Source organism: Perissodus microlepis, chromosome 18, assembly GCF_051167445.1.
Source record: "Perissodus microlepis isolate ML-2025 ecotype Zambia chromosome 18, ASM5116744v1, whole genome shotgun sequence".
In the NCBI taxonomy this organism is placed as follows: Eukaryota; Metazoa; Chordata; class Actinopteri; order Cichliformes; family Cichlidae; genus Perissodus; species Perissodus microlepis.
In genome coordinates, this window is record NC_140478.1 from 17,313,396 (window position 1) to 17,331,155 (window position 17,760).

The 17,760-nt window shown below is 39.1% G+C and overlaps 1 protein-coding gene across 3 annotated transcripts in view; it reads left to right on the forward strand.

Annotated features, from left to right (window-relative positions):
* The window catches only part of LOC146367654 (laminin subunit alpha-3-like), a 58,313-nt gene that overhangs the window by 33,580 nt on the left and 6,973 nt on the right, over nt 1–17,760 (forward strand). For 2 of the 3 annotated variants that reach the window (XM_084912094.1, XM_084912096.1), the window contains exons 33-69: nt 236–447; nt 573–777; nt 2,881–3,025; nt 3,121–3,261; nt 3,727–3,888; nt 4,753–4,854; nt 4,947–5,030; nt 5,125–5,355; nt 9,175–9,288; nt 9,968–10,086; nt 10,181–10,261; nt 10,377–10,477; nt 10,581–10,634; nt 10,733–10,884; nt 11,252–11,362; nt 11,455–11,557; nt 11,765–11,926; nt 12,040–12,236; nt 12,505–12,621; nt 12,867–13,021; nt 13,180–13,321; nt 13,450–13,549; nt 13,629–13,745; nt 13,847–14,017; nt 14,146–14,297; nt 14,426–14,617; nt 14,697–14,845; nt 14,978–15,143; nt 15,239–15,366; nt 15,641–15,785; nt 15,895–15,990; nt 16,139–16,299; nt 16,396–16,513; nt 16,612–16,752; nt 16,872–17,002; nt 17,211–17,345; nt 17,484–17,604. In XM_084912094.1, coding sequence (XP_084768220.1) covers nt 236–447; nt 573–777; nt 2,881–3,025; nt 3,121–3,261; nt 3,727–3,888; nt 4,753–4,854; nt 4,947–5,030; nt 5,125–5,355; nt 9,175–9,288; nt 9,968–10,086; nt 10,181–10,261; nt 10,377–10,477; nt 10,581–10,634; nt 10,733–10,884; nt 11,252–11,362; nt 11,455–11,557; nt 11,765–11,926; nt 12,040–12,236; nt 12,505–12,621; nt 12,867–13,021; nt 13,180–13,321; nt 13,450–13,549; nt 13,629–13,745; nt 13,847–14,017; nt 14,146–14,297; nt 14,426–14,617; nt 14,697–14,845; nt 14,978–15,143; nt 15,239–15,366; nt 15,641–15,785; nt 15,895–15,990; nt 16,139–16,299; nt 16,396–16,513; nt 16,612–16,752; nt 16,872–17,002; nt 17,211–17,345; nt 17,484–17,604 — 5,113 coding nt within the window. The remainder of the gene's footprint in view (nt 1–235; nt 448–572; nt 778–2,880; nt 3,026–3,120; nt 3,262–3,726; nt 3,889–4,752; nt 4,855–4,946; nt 5,031–5,124; nt 5,356–9,174; nt 9,289–9,967; nt 10,087–10,180; nt 10,262–10,376; nt 10,478–10,580; nt 10,635–10,732; nt 10,885–11,251; nt 11,363–11,454; nt 11,558–11,764; nt 11,927–12,039; nt 12,237–12,504; nt 12,622–12,866; nt 13,022–13,179; nt 13,322–13,449; nt 13,550–13,628; nt 13,746–13,846; nt 14,018–14,145; nt 14,298–14,425; nt 14,618–14,696; nt 14,846–14,977; nt 15,144–15,238; nt 15,367–15,640; nt 15,786–15,894; nt 15,991–16,138; nt 16,300–16,395; nt 16,514–16,611; nt 16,753–16,871; nt 17,003–17,210; nt 17,346–17,483; nt 17,605–17,760) is intronic. The other variant, XM_084912095.1, reaches the window with a different exon arrangement.

The following is a 17,760-nucleotide window of genomic DNA, read 5'->3' on the forward strand; positions in this document are numbered from 1 at the left end:
GTATCCAACAAATAATGACATAAGCATTCAACAATTTGACATGTTTTTTTTTTGTGATGATATATAGCTGATGGTTTTAATATATTGATATTACTATATGGGATATTTCATTACCCATGCTGAGGTAACAGCCTTCAAAACACCAATGTTTTTGGAAATGGTGCCCTCTAGCTGTCACGTTTGAGTATAAAACCACATTTGTATTTAAAAGTAATCTTTGTGTGTGTCACTTTAGCCCAAGAACATCTTCCCAGTTCTGCAGAGACTCGTCCCGCTCTCTTGTAGCAGCATATAACGATGGTGCTCTGCCGTGCGACTGTGACACATCTGGCTCTACAGGAAGCGTCTGTGATGCAGTTGGAGGACAGTGTCCCTGCAGGCTGCATGTGATTGGGCGGCAGTGCACAAAGTGTGCCACTGGATACTTCGGATTTCCCTACTGCAGACGTGAGTCAACATTTACCTTTGATTTGTAGTTCTTTTCTTTTTAAGTCATCATTCACTCCTTGTTACTTACTCTCAAAATACAATTTGCATCTAATTTTGTCCTCATTACGCTCCTCTCTGCGCAGCGTGTGATTGTGGCCGCCGACTATGCGACGAAGTGACAGGACGCTGCATCTGCCCTCCTCAGACAGTCAGACCGGCCTGCGATGTGTGTCAGAATCAGACTTTCAGCTACCACCCTTTGCTGGGCTGTGAGAATTGTGAATGCTCCCTAAGCGGCATCGCTGCAAATGCAGGGGCTCAGTGTGACCGCAATACTGGTCAGTGCAGGTGAGCTGAAACCTACATGAAGAGCAAACTGTGCAGGTTACCATATTTGCATTTACCTTGTAAAGGCCAAATAAATCATATTTGAAAGCAACTTTTCCAGCTCTGTTGCTAACTAAGGATAAATGGAAGCTGAGGTTTGTTCTTATGATCTCATGCGATAGTCTTTAAATACTTCATATCATATCATTGACCCCTTAAAGCCTGAAATTTGAAATAATTACCAAAAAATTCTAATTAAAAAACAAAATGGAGAGTTTGAGCCAAATGTGTTTAAAAAATAATGTTAATTTCCACGTACGATTTTTATTTGCATAGTATTTGCTACATGTACCATTTTTTAAAATTGCTTAAAATGTATTGTGCAATTTATGGAAGTTTTTCAGGAAGAACCCCCCCAAAAAACCCAAAATACTGATGATGTAGAAGTCTCAAAAACTCAAATCAGATATGATACAATATGCGTTAAAGGGTTAACATTTGAGTTATTTTAGCTGCTGTTCTGTCCAGGAATCATTGTTAGAGTTCAGTAGGGATGCATCTATAAACATGTGTTCCTCTGAGCGATGTGAAACAACTTTAGCAATTTTTTAATCCACTTAAGACAGGGCACACACATTGTGTCACTTCATGCCATATTTTCCCCTGTGTCTTTGGACGGTGCCTCCAAAACTCAAAACTTAACAACTAACAAGATCAGGATGAAAACATAACCTAGGCAGAGGTAATATCCAAACTGAAAACTCCAACAAAGTCGAACGGAAAATATCAAACAGGAAAGTGAGTCCATAGCAGAAAATGCTAGAAAAGCCAGGATCATGACAGTTCATCCATCCATCCATGCATCCATCCATCCATGCATCCATCCATGCATCCATCCATCCATCCATCCATCCAATATATTTCAGGAGCACAGCACAATGCTGCTGTGGTTAGCACAGGTTTGAATCCACTTGCCAGCTGTGCTCTTTGGGTGTTCCACTTTGCTTCCACAGTCCAGAGACATTAGTTTTGGTTAGTTTAATTGCTGATTCAAAATTAGTTGCAGGTGTAAATGAGTGCTTGGGTGACGTGTCCAGGATGGGATACCCTCCAGCTTCCCTGCAAACCCTGAATTAGATAAATGGAATAAAAGTGGATAGATATAATTAATTATTTCTTCTTAATTATGTGATTGTGTAGTTTCTCTATTAAACAGCTGTGCTTGTAATGCCTGTCCCTTGTGAGTAACAATCTGTCATGCACTGATTCTTGAGTGGTGACAAAAAAAGACTGGAATCTGACCTGCAGCTTCCAACAGCAGATATGAAGCATGACAGCAACATGATTAATGAGATGTTACGTCTACAGATGCAGCAGTACATTAGGGGAATGTTGAGTATGTGACAAAGAGCCTAATTTATTTTTTAATTTTCTTTTTAATTTCTTTACGCAAAATGATCAAAAACAGCACGAGCATCAGCTATAGGCTGTTTAAATTGTTATTTTAAACATTGGTGTTGGCCCTGACTTTCACAGTTCACAGTCCAGTCATGTTGTTTTACACATCTCCTTTTCTGTCAAAAACAGTATCATGAAAAAGCTCTAGGCATTTCAGGTGTTTAGATTCTTATGCAGTGCGATAACATCAGAGAGCATGTTCATGTCCGTACAAACTCATTGTGCAACAGCATATCTAGTCCAAACATATAGCCAGCAAAATGACAACTATGTATAGCGTTGAAAACAACCACGCAAGCTAACAGATAACACATCTCATTCTTGCCTTAAACTCTAAATCAAATCAGAATGTGAACTGTAAGTTTTTAATGATGTTTGAAGCAACTTGCTTGCCAACTACCTTGAATAACTCCATAAATGTTGCTGTGAGAACTGAAAACTATGCAAAGGTTATTTTAAAGGTATCCAGACCTTACTGATAGAGTATTACAATTACACAGTACTGTTTTCACTCTTATAGAAATGTGGAGCTAGCAGTGTAAAGCAATGCATAAGATGTAATCATGCAGTTTTCTTTGCCATACAAGCTGTTCAGAGACCATTTCTGTGTTTCAAATGTACACTGAAGATCTTTAATTGTGATTATGTCTCTGCATTTTTACACAGTTGTAAGCTGAGGATTGGAGGCCGGAAGTGTGATCGCTGTGCTCCAGGTTATTATCGCTTCCCTGACTGTGTGCCCTGTGACTGTAATCAAGGTGGAGTTACATCTAATGTGTGTGACCCAGACACAGGAAGGTGTCTCTGCAAGGTCGGTTCAATAAATGAAATGTCTTATTTAAGAACTCCCTGTTTCTTAGTGTTCTTTGTCTGACTTTCTCTTTGTCATTGCCGCCACGTTTGCAGAGAAATGTTGCTGGGGTCAGGTGTGATACTTGTCGGGAAAGGTCCTTCTATTTTGACCCCTCAAACCCTCTCGGCTGTACCAGCTGCTTCTGCTTTGGAGTCACTGACCAGTGTCAGAGCTCCAGCAAACGCAGGGGGAAGGTGTGTTGGCTTTTCTTGCTCCTGCATGTCTACGAATGCCTTTAAAAATTTTCTGCCTGCAGCGCCTTTTGGCTGACAGACGTTATGTGGCAAACAATGGGTTTTTTAATAAAAGCTGGTGTTGATCACAAAAGGACCAACTATGGTAAAGCAGATCAAATGCACAACATGCGATGCAGGTTTTACTGTGACCTGGGTGCCTTTATAATAGAGCTTTTCTTGTTAGTGTCTCTAAAGTTACTGGATGAACTCATTGACCCATCCACTCGTGTCTTGCGCAAAGTCCTTTTTGCAAGCTTGTCTTGGAAATGGAGTTATCAACTTTGCTAATCTGGTGTTCTGTTTAAGAAGTCATCAGTGTGCTCCTATTTTACTAATACAGATAATACTCATTTTACTAACACTACCGTCAAAAATGATCTGGAAAACACAGTTATTATTTTTCTTACGTTTCTCTGTTATTAGTTTGTTGATATGCAGGGCTGGCGTTTGGAAAGTCCCGACAGAGAGGAGGTTACATCTGTGTTGAACAAAGCCAGTAACACGGTGGTGGCAGATATCCAGGAACTTTCTCCCGCAGTTCAAACATTACACTGGGTGGCACCACCGTCCTATCTGGGAAACAGGGTGAGTCAGTGGAGACGTCATGGCGAGAAATGTTGTTTATTGGGAATATGTGCTGCTGTCTAAACAGAGATACAGATACTGGAGGTCATTTCCACAAAAAATGTTTTTTAGTTTTTTTATTCTTGAATAAAACTCTGTTTTATTCAAATCTTCTAATTTTATGATTCTTTTTCTGAACTCTTATCATGTCACCCTGTGTTTTTATTTCTTTTAATTATCTTAATTGTACAGCACCTTGGTCAACGGTTGTTGTTTTAAATGTGCTATATGAATAAATTTGACTTTGACCTTGACTTTGACTATTGAAAAGTAAACCTATAATTATCAAGATCCATACTAAGAATCCGGCAACCCAGTTGCGTTCATGTTTTAAACTTTTAACATGACTGAATATGACAATTCACTGATAATTGTTGTGCATATATACAGTTTTGGAGTAAAGGATCATTGTCGATATTTCAGGTGTGTTCACATTTTTGCATCTTCCAGTTTTTTTTTTAAATTTCCACACATGATTTAATTTTAATTATAGTATTATTATATTCTTTTTAGGTATTTCTATACTGTTGTATTGCTGCTTTTGCTAAAGGAACATTTTCTCCACCACTCATCATTGTCAGCTAAGACAGGAAGAAGTGCAGAAAAGCTGTCAGCATACATCAACAAAACTCTAAACAAAAATCTTAAACAATTTAAAAGGAGGAATTAAAAGGCCATATGATATCTGAAAAATCACAAGTTTAACCATTACCTCCCAACTGAAAAGGATCTATGTCGAATATATATTAAAATGTCCTTTACACTAACCGTCTATATGCAACTTTTTCTCCAAATTAACTAACAGAAGTCTCTATCCTTTTCTAGGTTTCATCTTACGGTGGTTTCCTGACTTACCAGTCCAAATCATTCGGGATTCCCAGTGAGGGGATGAATCTGATTGGGAAAAGACCTGATGTTGTCCTAACTGTACGTAATGCTAGGAGTTTTCTTTTCTTTTCTTTCTTTTTTTTTTGGTTACAGTGGCAGTGTATTTATCCATGTCATTATTTTTTCCTCAGGGTCATAACATGACTCTGATCCACACATCTCCACAAGCTCCACTTCCAGACAGGCTCTATCAAGGCAGAGTACAGATGTTGGAGGTAAAGGACTACACTCTCTTATAACCATTTTATTTTCTCTTTCTCTCCATACTGATTTCTCAGGATAAATCTGTAAACTTTGTGTTGTTTGCAGGGGAACTGGCGACACGCTATCAACAACAGGCCTGTCTCCAGAGAGGAACTGATGGTGGTCTTGGCTGGTCTGGTGGGCCTTAGGATCCGAGCCTTGTACTTCACCCAGAGCCAGAGACTCAGCTTGGGTGAGGTGGGCCTAGAAGGGGCCACAACCTCAGGGACTGGAGGTCCTAGTAACTTAGTGGAGAAATGTTCCTGCCCCTCTCAGTATACTGGTGACTCCTGTGAGGTGAGTTTGAAGGCCATCAAATATGTTGTATGGACAGAAGTATTGGGCCACCTCCCTTAATCTTTGCTTAAAAGTTGCCAGTGCTCTGCTGACACAGTAACTACAGAGTTCCAGACCTCCTCTCGCATCAGCACAAAAACTATGTGCTGGGAGCTTCATGGCATGGATTTCCATGGCAGCTACTCTAGGTGTAATGTGTAGGTGGCCCTGTACTTTTATCCACATAGTGTATTTGGTAGTCTTGCATTCTCCTTGGCTTCCTGTCGCGTTCGGGTCAAATCTGACTGATTTACAACTTAAAACACTCATAAATATTGTGTTTTACATGTGATTGCCTCAAGGCCTTATGACATCCTCCACACTATGCACTTGAACATATAAAAGAGATGATCACCTCTTTAATTGAATTTTCACACATATACACACACATTGGCCCCTTACCCCCTGAAAGACCCACTGAACGATCCGCTGAACAAGGTCAAATTTGCTGTTTTATGGACACTTTTCCATTTTCACTCCCTAACCTTAATAAATCTTCACTCCTGATGTACTGAACAATGTTCAATTCAAGTCAGTTAAATTTAAAGTTGATTCATCAGATTCTCAGTGTTGATAAAATTTGTATGCACATAATGATAAAGAAAAAATGTCATGAAATACCAAATGATGTGATTGAAATATAGCTTTTGTGTCTGTAGTCCATACCGGTTGTATCCTGTTAAATCTAATATTAAGGAAGGCACGATTGGGACTTTCCTATCATCATTAAGGCAACATGAGTAATATGATCAATGACACATTGATGAGTTAACATATTTTTATGCTTTCCTGGCCATTGTTGCTACAAATCATCTAGTGATACAAGCCCAGTTCTGAAAAACTGAGAAACCGTGTAAAATGCAAATACAGAACAGAACCCAATAATTTACAAATCTCACAATTCCGTATTTTATTCACAATAGAACATATAGAACACAATCTGTTTAATCTACTATTTCACGAAAAATATCAGCTCATTTTCCCAACTTTTAGGTGTGTTGCTGCCATAAAGTAGCTCATTTTTTTTCTTCGAATAATAAAATGTCTCACTTAAACATTTGATAAGTTTTCTATCTTCTATTTTGACTAAATTATGGCTTGATGAGGTTTGCAAATCATTTAAATCTGTTTTTATTTACATTTCAAACAGTGTCCCAGCTTTTCCGGAATTTCTTTGCGCTGAAATATTTTATTTTGATGGTGAATGAGATTAGTTTGGCTTTTTGTAAGCCTCCTTAACTTCTCAGTAGATTTGAATTCAATACAGCGAATCAATGACAAGAACACGTGTCACTTTCTTTCTGTACTTCTGTACTATATAATTTCTTTAGGGATCAATAAAGTATTCTGATTCTGATTCACACTTGTGATCGCTCATGAGCTGGGATGAGCAACTACATCAGTAGCTCATCAATTAACTAAGATGTTTCTCCACATGTAGTTTTAACGTTTAGTTTGGCTTTAGTTCACAATAACATTTGTTTAAGAAGCAAGAAAGTGTGGAGAAGTGCATTGACTGAAGAGCTGGGCCTCCTTTCATATTTCTAGGCTGCCTTGACATGTCTGGGCCAAGAACCGCACCCTTTACCTCAGAAAAATGTACAAGGGTGGAATTTGATGGAAAATAACATCCAGAGAGCTGTGCAGTTAAATTATGTAGCCCTGGGCTGGGATACGTGGCGCAATCATGCAGACATAATATTTGTGATTATAAAATTATAATCGCTGGTGTGGATACAGCGCAGAGAAATGTAGAAGGGAAAGCTTTCCTTGAATGGAAAGGAGGCTGAGTTGATCCAGAGGTTGATGTAGTTTGTGCTTCCCAAACTTGATTTGTGTGCAGTTTTCCACCCAGGAGTGGATTAAACATGATAACAGAGCTTATTAAAGGAGAGAACAACGTGTAAAGGAGAACACATATTATGTGAACTAGGGGAAAAAATGAAAAGCTTTAGATATGTTGCTTGTTTGTTGAAGTGCTGTTGCGATAGATTACTAACTGCCCCTCTGTGTGTGCGTGTGTGTTTGTGTGCTTGATCCACCATCTTGGGTGTGTTGATAGGAAATTGACTACATGTGCCCAGAGGCTATATGACAACGAGCCTCGCCTTGATGTGTGAGGTGTGTTGCATAGCAACATAGCATTACTCGTAAACCTGAGTGATTTTGCCTTAGTGCACCTAATATGCGTGTGTCTGTAAGTACAGCCGGCACGCCTAGTTGTGTCTGCTGTGTGTTTGTGCAGCGTGATTCAGGTGCGGTCTATCGATGTCTAACTAGCCTCCTGGTCATGTATTCTTGCAAAAGCCCTCTTATAAATCACACCACGTATACAGAGAATATTACTGAATGGTAATACCGTGCTGAATGTTTTACTTGCTTTTCAAGTAAAAGGCTCTATTACCACAGCCTTTTAACTTTGAAGTAAATACAGCAATATTGTGATTTTCTTTTTTTCTGTGATGACATCCGATTTCTTTTGTGGGCATTCACATCCTACACCCATTTTTTCCACTGTGAATAGAATAGAATAGAATGGAATGGAATGGAATGGAATAGAATAGAATAGAATAGAATAGTTTATTCCAAATATACCTAAAATAACAAGCGAAAAGAAAAACTTAAAAACATTGAGTCTTCATGAATATCTCTATGTCTACAAAATGTGTCTTGAACCATTCTGTGTGTGTGTGTGTGCGTGTGCGTATAAGAGCAGGAATGGGGCAGACACTGCATGTAAGCACTTGCACTTGTGTGTTCTTGTGTCTGCAAACACTCATGCTGAGCTGAGAGGCTGAGTCAGGTAAATGGGTGTGTCTTCTTTGAACCGGTGCGGTTGAGTGCGAGCGTTTCCATTTAAAAGGCAGAGGGAAAGGGTGTCAGATTATTTCACGCGGACTAAACACTGGGAATGTCAGATAGCTATATGGATAGATATTGGCGTAGAAGGGTTCTGCTCCAGACCCTGATATATTGGACTTTTATTGGACTTTGCTGCGCTGGGCACAGGCCCTTTGACAGAGCAGATCCACCCCAGCACAGCAGACTTCATGACAGATGGGCTCATAGGATACAATACCCTAAGCTTACCGACCGGGGAACTCAGAGGATTGAGTATCCATCGATAAATGACAGAGGACAGATGCTTCAATATCCTTCTATTGATGACAGTGATGCCAGTTCTCAGATTCAGGTAAAAATCAGAGGGTGTGATATGTTATTTATACTTTTATTCTGGGTTACACTGTGTCAAATGTAGATCCCTAGTCGCTGGAAGACTGTTATCTCTGACCCCAAAGGGCGTGCTAAGAGTTAACCGTTAATCCAAATGATATCAGAATAACGGTTAAAAGTTAAAGATTGAAAGTTAATTTCTGCCTGAATTTTCACACTCCCTGACACCAAATAGAGCTACATTCATCCTGTGTGATAACATGTTTGCGGTGTTTTATTGAGTTTTAGGGTTTTTTCCATATTGTCCAAAAGGTGTGCAATATGATATGAAATATGGGCAAACAGATTTTTTAAAATTGTTAATAACTAATGGTAGTTTGCAAATTAATGAGTAAGATTTTTGAAAATAATTCTTCAAAAATTACCAAATATCCCTGCCCTCCCCTCATATTTCTCAGTATATTATCAAAGGTATACTCGATGATGTTGTGTTTTAATGATATTGGAGAATTAACTTTAAGTATACTGCCAAAGTTCCTTGAACGTAAAATCGCCTTAAATATAGATGTACTTATATGTCTTCGCATTTGTGTTTTTCTTCTTCAGAAATGTCAGCCTGGTTACTACAGAGATGGCAGCAGTCCTTTCCTGGGCCGCTGTGTTCCCTGTGAGTGCAACGGTCTCTCCGATGAGTGTGAAGACAGGACAGGGCGGTGCCTGGTAAGAAATACACTTAACTCTTACCTCCTGGTATGACTCCATGACCACTGGTACGCAGAAAGCAACAAACATGAACGACCAAGAATGACTACTTCAGCCCAGCTGACTCCATTGTGATACATCGTTTAGTCAGAGTCCAGACCCTCTCACCTTCAGGGCACATCTTTTGGCACACATTTATTGCACAACCCTGCCTCCTTTCAGTTGTTGCTGTGTTTGTTTTAAAAAAAAAATCACTATCTAAATAATTTTTTGTTATGTGTTATTTGATTTCCCATTTTTTGTACTTCCTCGCTTACTTTACATAGATAGATTTGCCTTAATGCACTTCCTACACTAAGCTTTGTTGTATTATTATGATACAACACACTCAAGACTGGGCTTGTGGATACAATGCATGCGTGGATGCACACATTCACAGCCAAATGGACACAACAAGTAAATCAAACACACTACTGATAGTTTTAGCAGAGGCATGTTTTTTTTCCCTCTTGCCCCTCAGATGTTTGCTTCTGTGCCAGTGTAATAAAAAAGGCTTGGTTTCCGGGAGATAAACATGTCTGTCAAATGCTAGCTGCTGTGTACACACAGGTTTTTTCCCCACACATTATATATCCACTATTATCTTTTTAGATCTTCATTCTGCCCTGTTTTAATGGGTACATTATGTGTTTTTCAGAACTGTCGGTACAACACAGCTGGGGATCGATGTGAACGCTGCAAAGAAGGTTACTATGGAGACGCAGCTCTCAGGACGTGCAGAGCGTGCCCATGCCCATTCACCACTAGCACAAAGAAGTGAGTTAAAAAAAAAAAATCAAAGCCTAAACTGCTATATTACAATTGCACTTATAATTTTGTGACAAAAATTAATCTCCTTGTGGGTCTGCAGTTTTGCGGTAGGTTGCAGAGAGGTGTATGGAAACATCGAGTGTATATGCAGAACAGGCTACGCTGGTAGCAGGTGTGAGAGGTGAGTGTCCCTGCATAGAGTGATCAGGCTGTTATATAATTGTGTGCAGTTTAAAACACTGCTGATTATTTCTAATTTGTCTTCTTATTCTTTTTTTGAAATCTCTTTCCCATAGGTGTGCTCCTGGTTACTATGGCGATCCACTGATCCCAAGAGGAAGTTGCCGCCCCTGTAACTGTGCTGGCAATGGCAACAGCTGTGATCCCAGAACTGGAGGTAAGTTTGTGGAACCTAATTTTTTTTTAAAAAAAGCTACATTTGAATCATTTCAGGCTTAATTTTTAAATATGTGGTTTTTAATGGGTTTATTTTTTCACAGTTTGCAAGAATGCGCTGGAGCCAGGAGACACAACCACAGATGAACAATGCCAAGGTGAATTAAAAGAAAGATTCGAGGCTGTACGGCGTGGCATGTTATTTGATTAAATTTGGTTTGATTCTTTGCTAATTGCATTTGCTTTTGTATTTCAGAGTGTGATAATTGCGCCCAGACTTTATTACATGACTTAGAGGAGCTAGATAATGAACTGGTAAAGATCAAGGCTGAGCTGGGCAATGCCACTGCCAGCGCCTCCTCTCAGGACAGGCTGAAAAAGCTGGAGAAGGCTATGGCAGACACCAAGGTAACACATTAGTGTACCGTAGCCCCCGCATATAACTCTGAGAGAGCCATTGGATTGTTTGGAATTTGTCCTTTGCACACTATACACACACACAAACACAAACAATATGGTACACAATGGGAATATGTTCCAAGATGATAATGATAACCAGTGAAAGTATGTTTTGTTCCACAGTTAAAGACCATTGACGGGTGTTTTTGTCATTATTCTTCCACTTATAATTTCTGTGGTACATTTGTCTGCTCCCTTTGTTACACATATATACAGGCACAAGTGAACAAGTCTTAAAACAAATCTCATCCGCCTCATGTTTCAGTATCTGACTTGACGCCACTGAAATCACATTTTGCTACTGTAACTTTTGCAGGTTCTTGTTAGCAAATTCCGCTCTGACGTCAATACAGAAAAACTCAAAGTTGAGCAGCTGGAAAATGACATGGACACTCTTGAAGATGACATTCGTTCCCTCAAAGACAAGGTATAGGATGCCTAATACGTTGTTAATATTCTTTCATGTGCTGATATGTCAGGAATTGTGTGTGAATGTGTGGGATTGTGTTATGTATTAAGGCTGACCAGAGGGCTTCCGAGGCTAACAGTGCAGTCGGAGATGTTGACAAAACCCACAAGAGAGCCGAGGATTTGAAATCAAAGATCGAGCAGAAAATAAAAGGTAACGGGAGCATTACATTCATTGGAAGCTAAACTCTGTCCCTTTTCTTGGCGCTGTCCTGTTGTGTTTTAAACTTTTTTTTGTCCCCCTACTCTGTCCTTTGTTCCGTTTATAATTGGTTCACTAGTTTCTATGATTTTCTGATTTAATGCTACTGTCAGTCCTTTAATATTAACTGCATATGTGTGTGGTTATGTTTGCTTGAAGATCTCCTGAAAGAACTTGAGAATGCGGATAATAGAGGTGATGTGCCTGCTAAAAACTTTCAGCTTTATGAAAAAGCTAAGAAAATGGTGAAAGAGATGGAAGACAAGAATTTCACTCCTGAGTTGACCGCTGCAAAGAAAGAAAGCGATGAAGCCAAGAAATGTATGACAGTAAAATCCCAGAAGCACCTGATTATAACACGTGTATTCTGAATACTGAAACGGTTAAACATTAACGTCAAATAACATTCCCATTATTTATTCTTTACACTTCAGTGCTGGACTACATCAGAAATAATGTAAGTAAGCAGTGTGATGAAAATGAGGCTGCAGCGGATCAGATTCGAGGTCTTCTGGAGGGTTACGAAGCCAAGCTGAAAGAGCTGGACAAGGCCTTGAAAGATGCAGCGGACTTAGTGAAAAATGCCAATGCCCAGAATGGCCTTAATGCTAAGACACTAGGAGATCTGCAGGTAATGAATAAAAGAGGTGGTAAGAAGCTAATTAGCTAACGACCACACATGCATGTTAATTAATAGTTTGTAACTTTGCGTGAAAGACCCAAGCTGTTTTTTTGTTTTGTTTTAGTAGTTAAATATATCTTGTATAATACTTTGACTCGCATTGTAAATATAAGATATTATCAACACAGTAAAAATGCCTCATGTGTTACTCTTGTAGTATGTTTTATTGCAGCAGAGCTAGTCTCTCTAATTAAAGCGATTCCTTTGTTACCCACAGAAACGTACCGAAGACTTAAAAAATGAGCGGAAGATAGTCGAGGACCAGATGACCTTGGCCAAGAATGAGCTACAGAAAACAGAAGATTTGGTGAAAATGCTCTTAGACAATAAAACGGTACTTTTGGCAAAGCTATATATATTTTTTTACCTCAAATATTCCATTCACTGAGATTTATGCACTCTCACGCCTTTTATTTACCTGATTTATAATATGAACCAAAACATTTCAACTATGTAGCATACCTTTCATTCAGCTCTTGAACATTGTTTTTGCTTGTTGTGCTCGCGGGTGAGGTCAGTGTTGTTTTGTGGGATTGTGACTTTACCTGCACCCGTTCACCTGCCCCTTTTCCTCTGTAGGAGTATGAGCAGCTGGCAGCACAGCTGGATGGCGCCAAGACGGATTTGACCAAGAAAGTAAATGAAATTTCTAAGGCTGCGGCCAAGAAGGACATCGTGGAGGCTGCCGAAGACCATGCTAAAAACCTAGAAAAGATTGCAAAGGATATTGAGGAGTACGTAAACCAAATTTTTAATGAGCGGTTTATTGACATGGAGTCAGCTGTGTGTGATATATAAGATTTCCTGGTTTTTTTTTTTATTTTTTAAAGTTTAATTAAATAATTCTCTCTGTGTCTGGGTTGTTTTCTTTCCATGACATCTTGTATAATAGTGCCGTGAAGAATGCAAGCGGACGAACTGAGGTGCGCAACGCGAAAGATGCTATTGAGGCCTACAAGAATATCACAGATGCCATAAATGCAGCCGAGGCAGCTGCTAAGGAAGCCAAAGTTGCTGCAGAGAGCACCTTAAATGTAAGTCAAACATTTAAGTAAATATACAGGCATGCTTTTTGACGACATGAAGTAAATTCAGTATTAGAAAGGATTTTCAAATGAATACAGAGTCGTTTAAAAAGATGTTTTTTTTTTTCTTGATTTAGAATGTAACAAACCAGAAGCTCACAGAAAAGGCAAAAGAGCTGAAGAGACATAGTAAAAACCTACTGACTGAGGCAGAGCAAACAGAGAAAGACCTTAATGGTATTCAGTCATCTTCTTAAGTTATCATATTTACAATAACCCAAAAGCGCAGATGCTAATTCTCGGTTTCTACAAACAGACACTGCTGACAACATCACTGACCTGAATAAGCGCATTAATGATGCCAAGAAGAAGAAGAAAGCTCTTGAGAAAGACCTTCTTGATGCACAGGGACAGTTAAAAGACATCACGAGAGGTAGAGTAATGCAAATCATGTGGTTATTTTAATCACATTAAAGTGTTTCTGGTAGATGTAAGATACTTAACTATTTTTTGCTTTTGATTTGTCCCCACCAGATGACATTGCAGCTAAGATAAATGAGGCCAAGCGGAAGGCAGCTTCAGCCAATCAAACAGCCAGTGACACAATGGACAAACTCAACAAAATGAGAAACGAACTTAATAAGATCAATGTGTCTCCCGGGAGCTCTAACCTAAATGGTATATTGGACGATGTCAACCAGACAGGTGAGATTTGGAAAATTTGCTTTTAGACCCAGTCAGCAATACTTTTGCATTTCCTTTTTTCTCCAGTTTTTAATGCACTTTTAGAAAATGTTTACTTTTTTTTTCTCTCACCTTTCTTGTTTTTCCAGTGAATAATTTGCTAAACACCATCCCATCTCTGACCAATAAGATCTCAGCAGTAGAGAACCTGACCTCACAGGTTTCACCCATTAACAACATATCTGAAAACATCAAAATGCTCAAAGATCTAATTGAACAAGCCAGGGACGCAGCTAACAAGGTAAGGTTGTTTTGTAAATACAGCTATGGGTTTTCCTCCCTAGCAAAAGTGAAATATACCTGTTCCCTGTATAATATCTTTACTAGCAGGCCTTCATTTTTCCTTTTTTTCCCTTGTGTTTTGTACAGGTTACAGTCCCTATAAACTTCCAAGGTAATGGTCATGTGGAGCTTCATCCACCAAAGAATCTGGATGATCTGAAAGCCTACACAGCCATATCTCTGATGCTACAGAGACCTTCAGGGCGGGGAGATGGAAACCGCAGACGCAGGCAGGCCACAGAAGATAACATGTTTGTGTTATACCTTGGCAACAGAGATGTAAGTATTCCCAACTGCAGATGAACATTTCAAAGGTGTGATGTTTTTTTATTCTGATTTTACAACCTGTGTCTTTCAGTCCACAAAGAACTACATAGGTATGTTTTTGAGGAACAATGACCTGTATGGTGTGTACAACCTCAATGGAGATACGTACGAGATAAAAACGGGAGCCATCACTAGGTCTGGACTTGAGCCTGCAACATTTGATAGGGTGGACCTGCGCAGGTAAATTGAAAACTTCCCTCTATAAATGCTGTGTCAGCATTTTAAATGGCAACATAAATAAAAAATGTATTAACGATGCCAATATGGTAGATGTGATTAAAATAATTATTTGTTTTCCCTTTTATGATTTAGAATTTACCGGGATGCAGAAATGATCCTTACCAAAGCTATAACCTCAAACAAAGAATCCCCACCTCCAATTAAGGACGACACTCAAGGACAAGAATCCAAGGATCTCCTGGATCTCAGTCCCGATGACATTGTTTTCTATGTTGGAGGCTACCCAGCCAACTTCACTGTAAGGAGCACAGATATATAAAACATACTACTATGTATCGGTTTTGCAGCAGCATGGATTTTACTAATACCTTTTCCTGTTTTGCTCCTCATCAGCCTCCAGCTTCCTTCAGATACCCCAATTACAAAGGCTGCATTGAATTTTTCTCTCTTAATGACAGAGCTGTCAGTCTCTATAATTTCAAAAGAAAAGACAATATTAATAAGGAGCCTCCATGCAAGAGGTACGTCATATGATGATTAGTATTGTGTGCAGCTAAACACTACTGTCTCTTTCACAGCATTTCATTTTGTGAAACTGCTATTTAACTTGCAGTTTAATCAAGTGTTTAATATCTTTCGTCTTGGTTCTTTATGGCAAAATATAAAGAAATCACGGGTGGCTCAAGACTTTTGCACAGTGCTGCATGTGTTACTATATGCTATTACTCTTAATCAATGTAAATGGCATTAAGTTTAGCAATAAGTAATAACTGTCTCACTGATTTTCCATTACAGGTATGTTAAACCTCTTGATTCAGACTACTACGAAGGCACCGGATTTGGCCGAGTGCTGGTGGATAATACAGCGAAAACCTTTAGCATCACTATGTCCGTTAATACGCGCTCACAAAATGGCCTACTCTTATATATAGGAAGTGAGGTAAATTCTGTTCAAGTGAAACTTTAAAAATGGACACACATCTTGATACACTGCAAATAAAATTCTATGTACTCTTTGCAAGAACTTGATTACCTTCTTTGTTTCACAGGACCAGTACTTCTATGTCACCATGGAGGAGGGAGTCGTTTTTATACATAGTTCTTTCTTTGAGACACCAGCTTCTAATAAGCGGAAGGATTTCCTGGTAAGATGCTTTTTTTTTCTCCTTTTTTTTTGCAGTCATTCACGTTTTGCAGTCATTCACGTTCTTAAGGATAATTACTATTACTTGTCTATTACAATTCAAAGCACTGGTCGTCTGACTGAATTTTGCTTCTATTCGCTTTCTTCAGACAGAAGACTGGGTTGATATACAAGTATTTGTGACGACAACAACAAAACAGTTCATGGTGCGTGTGGGAGGTAATGAAGCTGCTAAAGCCCAAGCTGATTTCGACACACAAAACATTAAAGATGTCTATATTGGTGGTGCACCTCAACACTTGAGGGAACGGTATGTGTACGCATGATTCCTCCATTTAGTTTGTGTTGTGTTCTGTCACGTTTTCCCACTTTATTGAGAATAACTTTTTTTTGGTTTCCCATAAAGGCATAACATCACCATACAGCCATTTAGAGGATGCTTGAAGAATCTGAAGCTGAATAAAGGCTTTAAGCCCCTTGATGAAAAAGTGGGCATCATTAAAGGCTGCCCTGTGGAATCGCTGGTATGAAGACAGTTACTGGCATTTATATATCTGCACAAATCACAGCGTGTTCTGTGTAAATTGACATGTTCTGTGTTTTTGTACTTGTGTTCTTACAGAGTGTACGTAAAGCAGAGTTCACTTTAGGAAGCACTCTCTCAGGTAACCTTGAAGGCTTTACTCTGGATAACGACGTGACCATTTCCCTTGGATTTAAGAGCACAGAGAATGAGGGTCTTATTTTGCAAGACAAACAGCAGGTCAGGCTTCCAACTTATTTTTGACATCTCTTGCAACTATGACATTAAAGACCAGATTTTTTTCACAACAGGTAGAATTAGATCATATACAGAAATGCTTTCCTTGTCTATTTTTTCAGGCTAATGGGATTGACATTAGAATGGAAAACGGCTACGTGATTGTCTATTTCAACAACAAGATGTGGAAATCTACCAAACAGTACAATGACGGGCGCTGGCATTACGTGACTGTGACGCAAAGAAGCGGAGGGTATGGAGGAAGCGATGATTTTTCATTCATGATCAATTAATACAACTAGTTATACTTTTATAGTGAGTGCCGTTTTTGCAATTCGATAAGGACACTGTGGGCACAGCTGCATATACCATGTTGGCGAACACCAGACACATAAATGTAGTTTGAAAAAATATTCTTAATAAATGCTTCTAAAGCATACATGTACAAAAACTTTTTCCAGGATCCGGATGGTTATTGATGATGAGGATGAAGGGCAGGAGGAGAGCAGTGACCACTTCATACCTGACACAAGTGGCTCTCTCGTCCTGGGAAATAAGAATTTCAAAGGCTGCATTTCCAACCTCTACACAAGACGGTAAAATTCCCCACAAGTTTGAAATACTTTAAACATTTATGGAGTCAAACTGTGGTTATGTGCCATGTCATATATATTCATTTTCTTAAATGGGGTTTCTTTTATTTTATAATTCACGGTGATTCCCTGTGATTTCAGGCCAGCCAGTCTGTACAAGGCTGAGGACCTCAGCAGATTCGAGCCTGACGGAAAGGTTTTCGTGGATGTGTGTTCTCCCTTGTCTCCCGTTCAACTGATGCTGGACCGTAACTCTAAGAAGGTGAGAGATTGTTTTACATGTCCACACACACTCTAATTCATTTGAATAAGTTTGGTGTGTTAACGGCACTAAGTGCACAAGTGGAAAAAACCATAGATTTGGATGAAATGATTTCCCTTTTTACAAACCAGATCAACATGTTTTTAAATCCATATA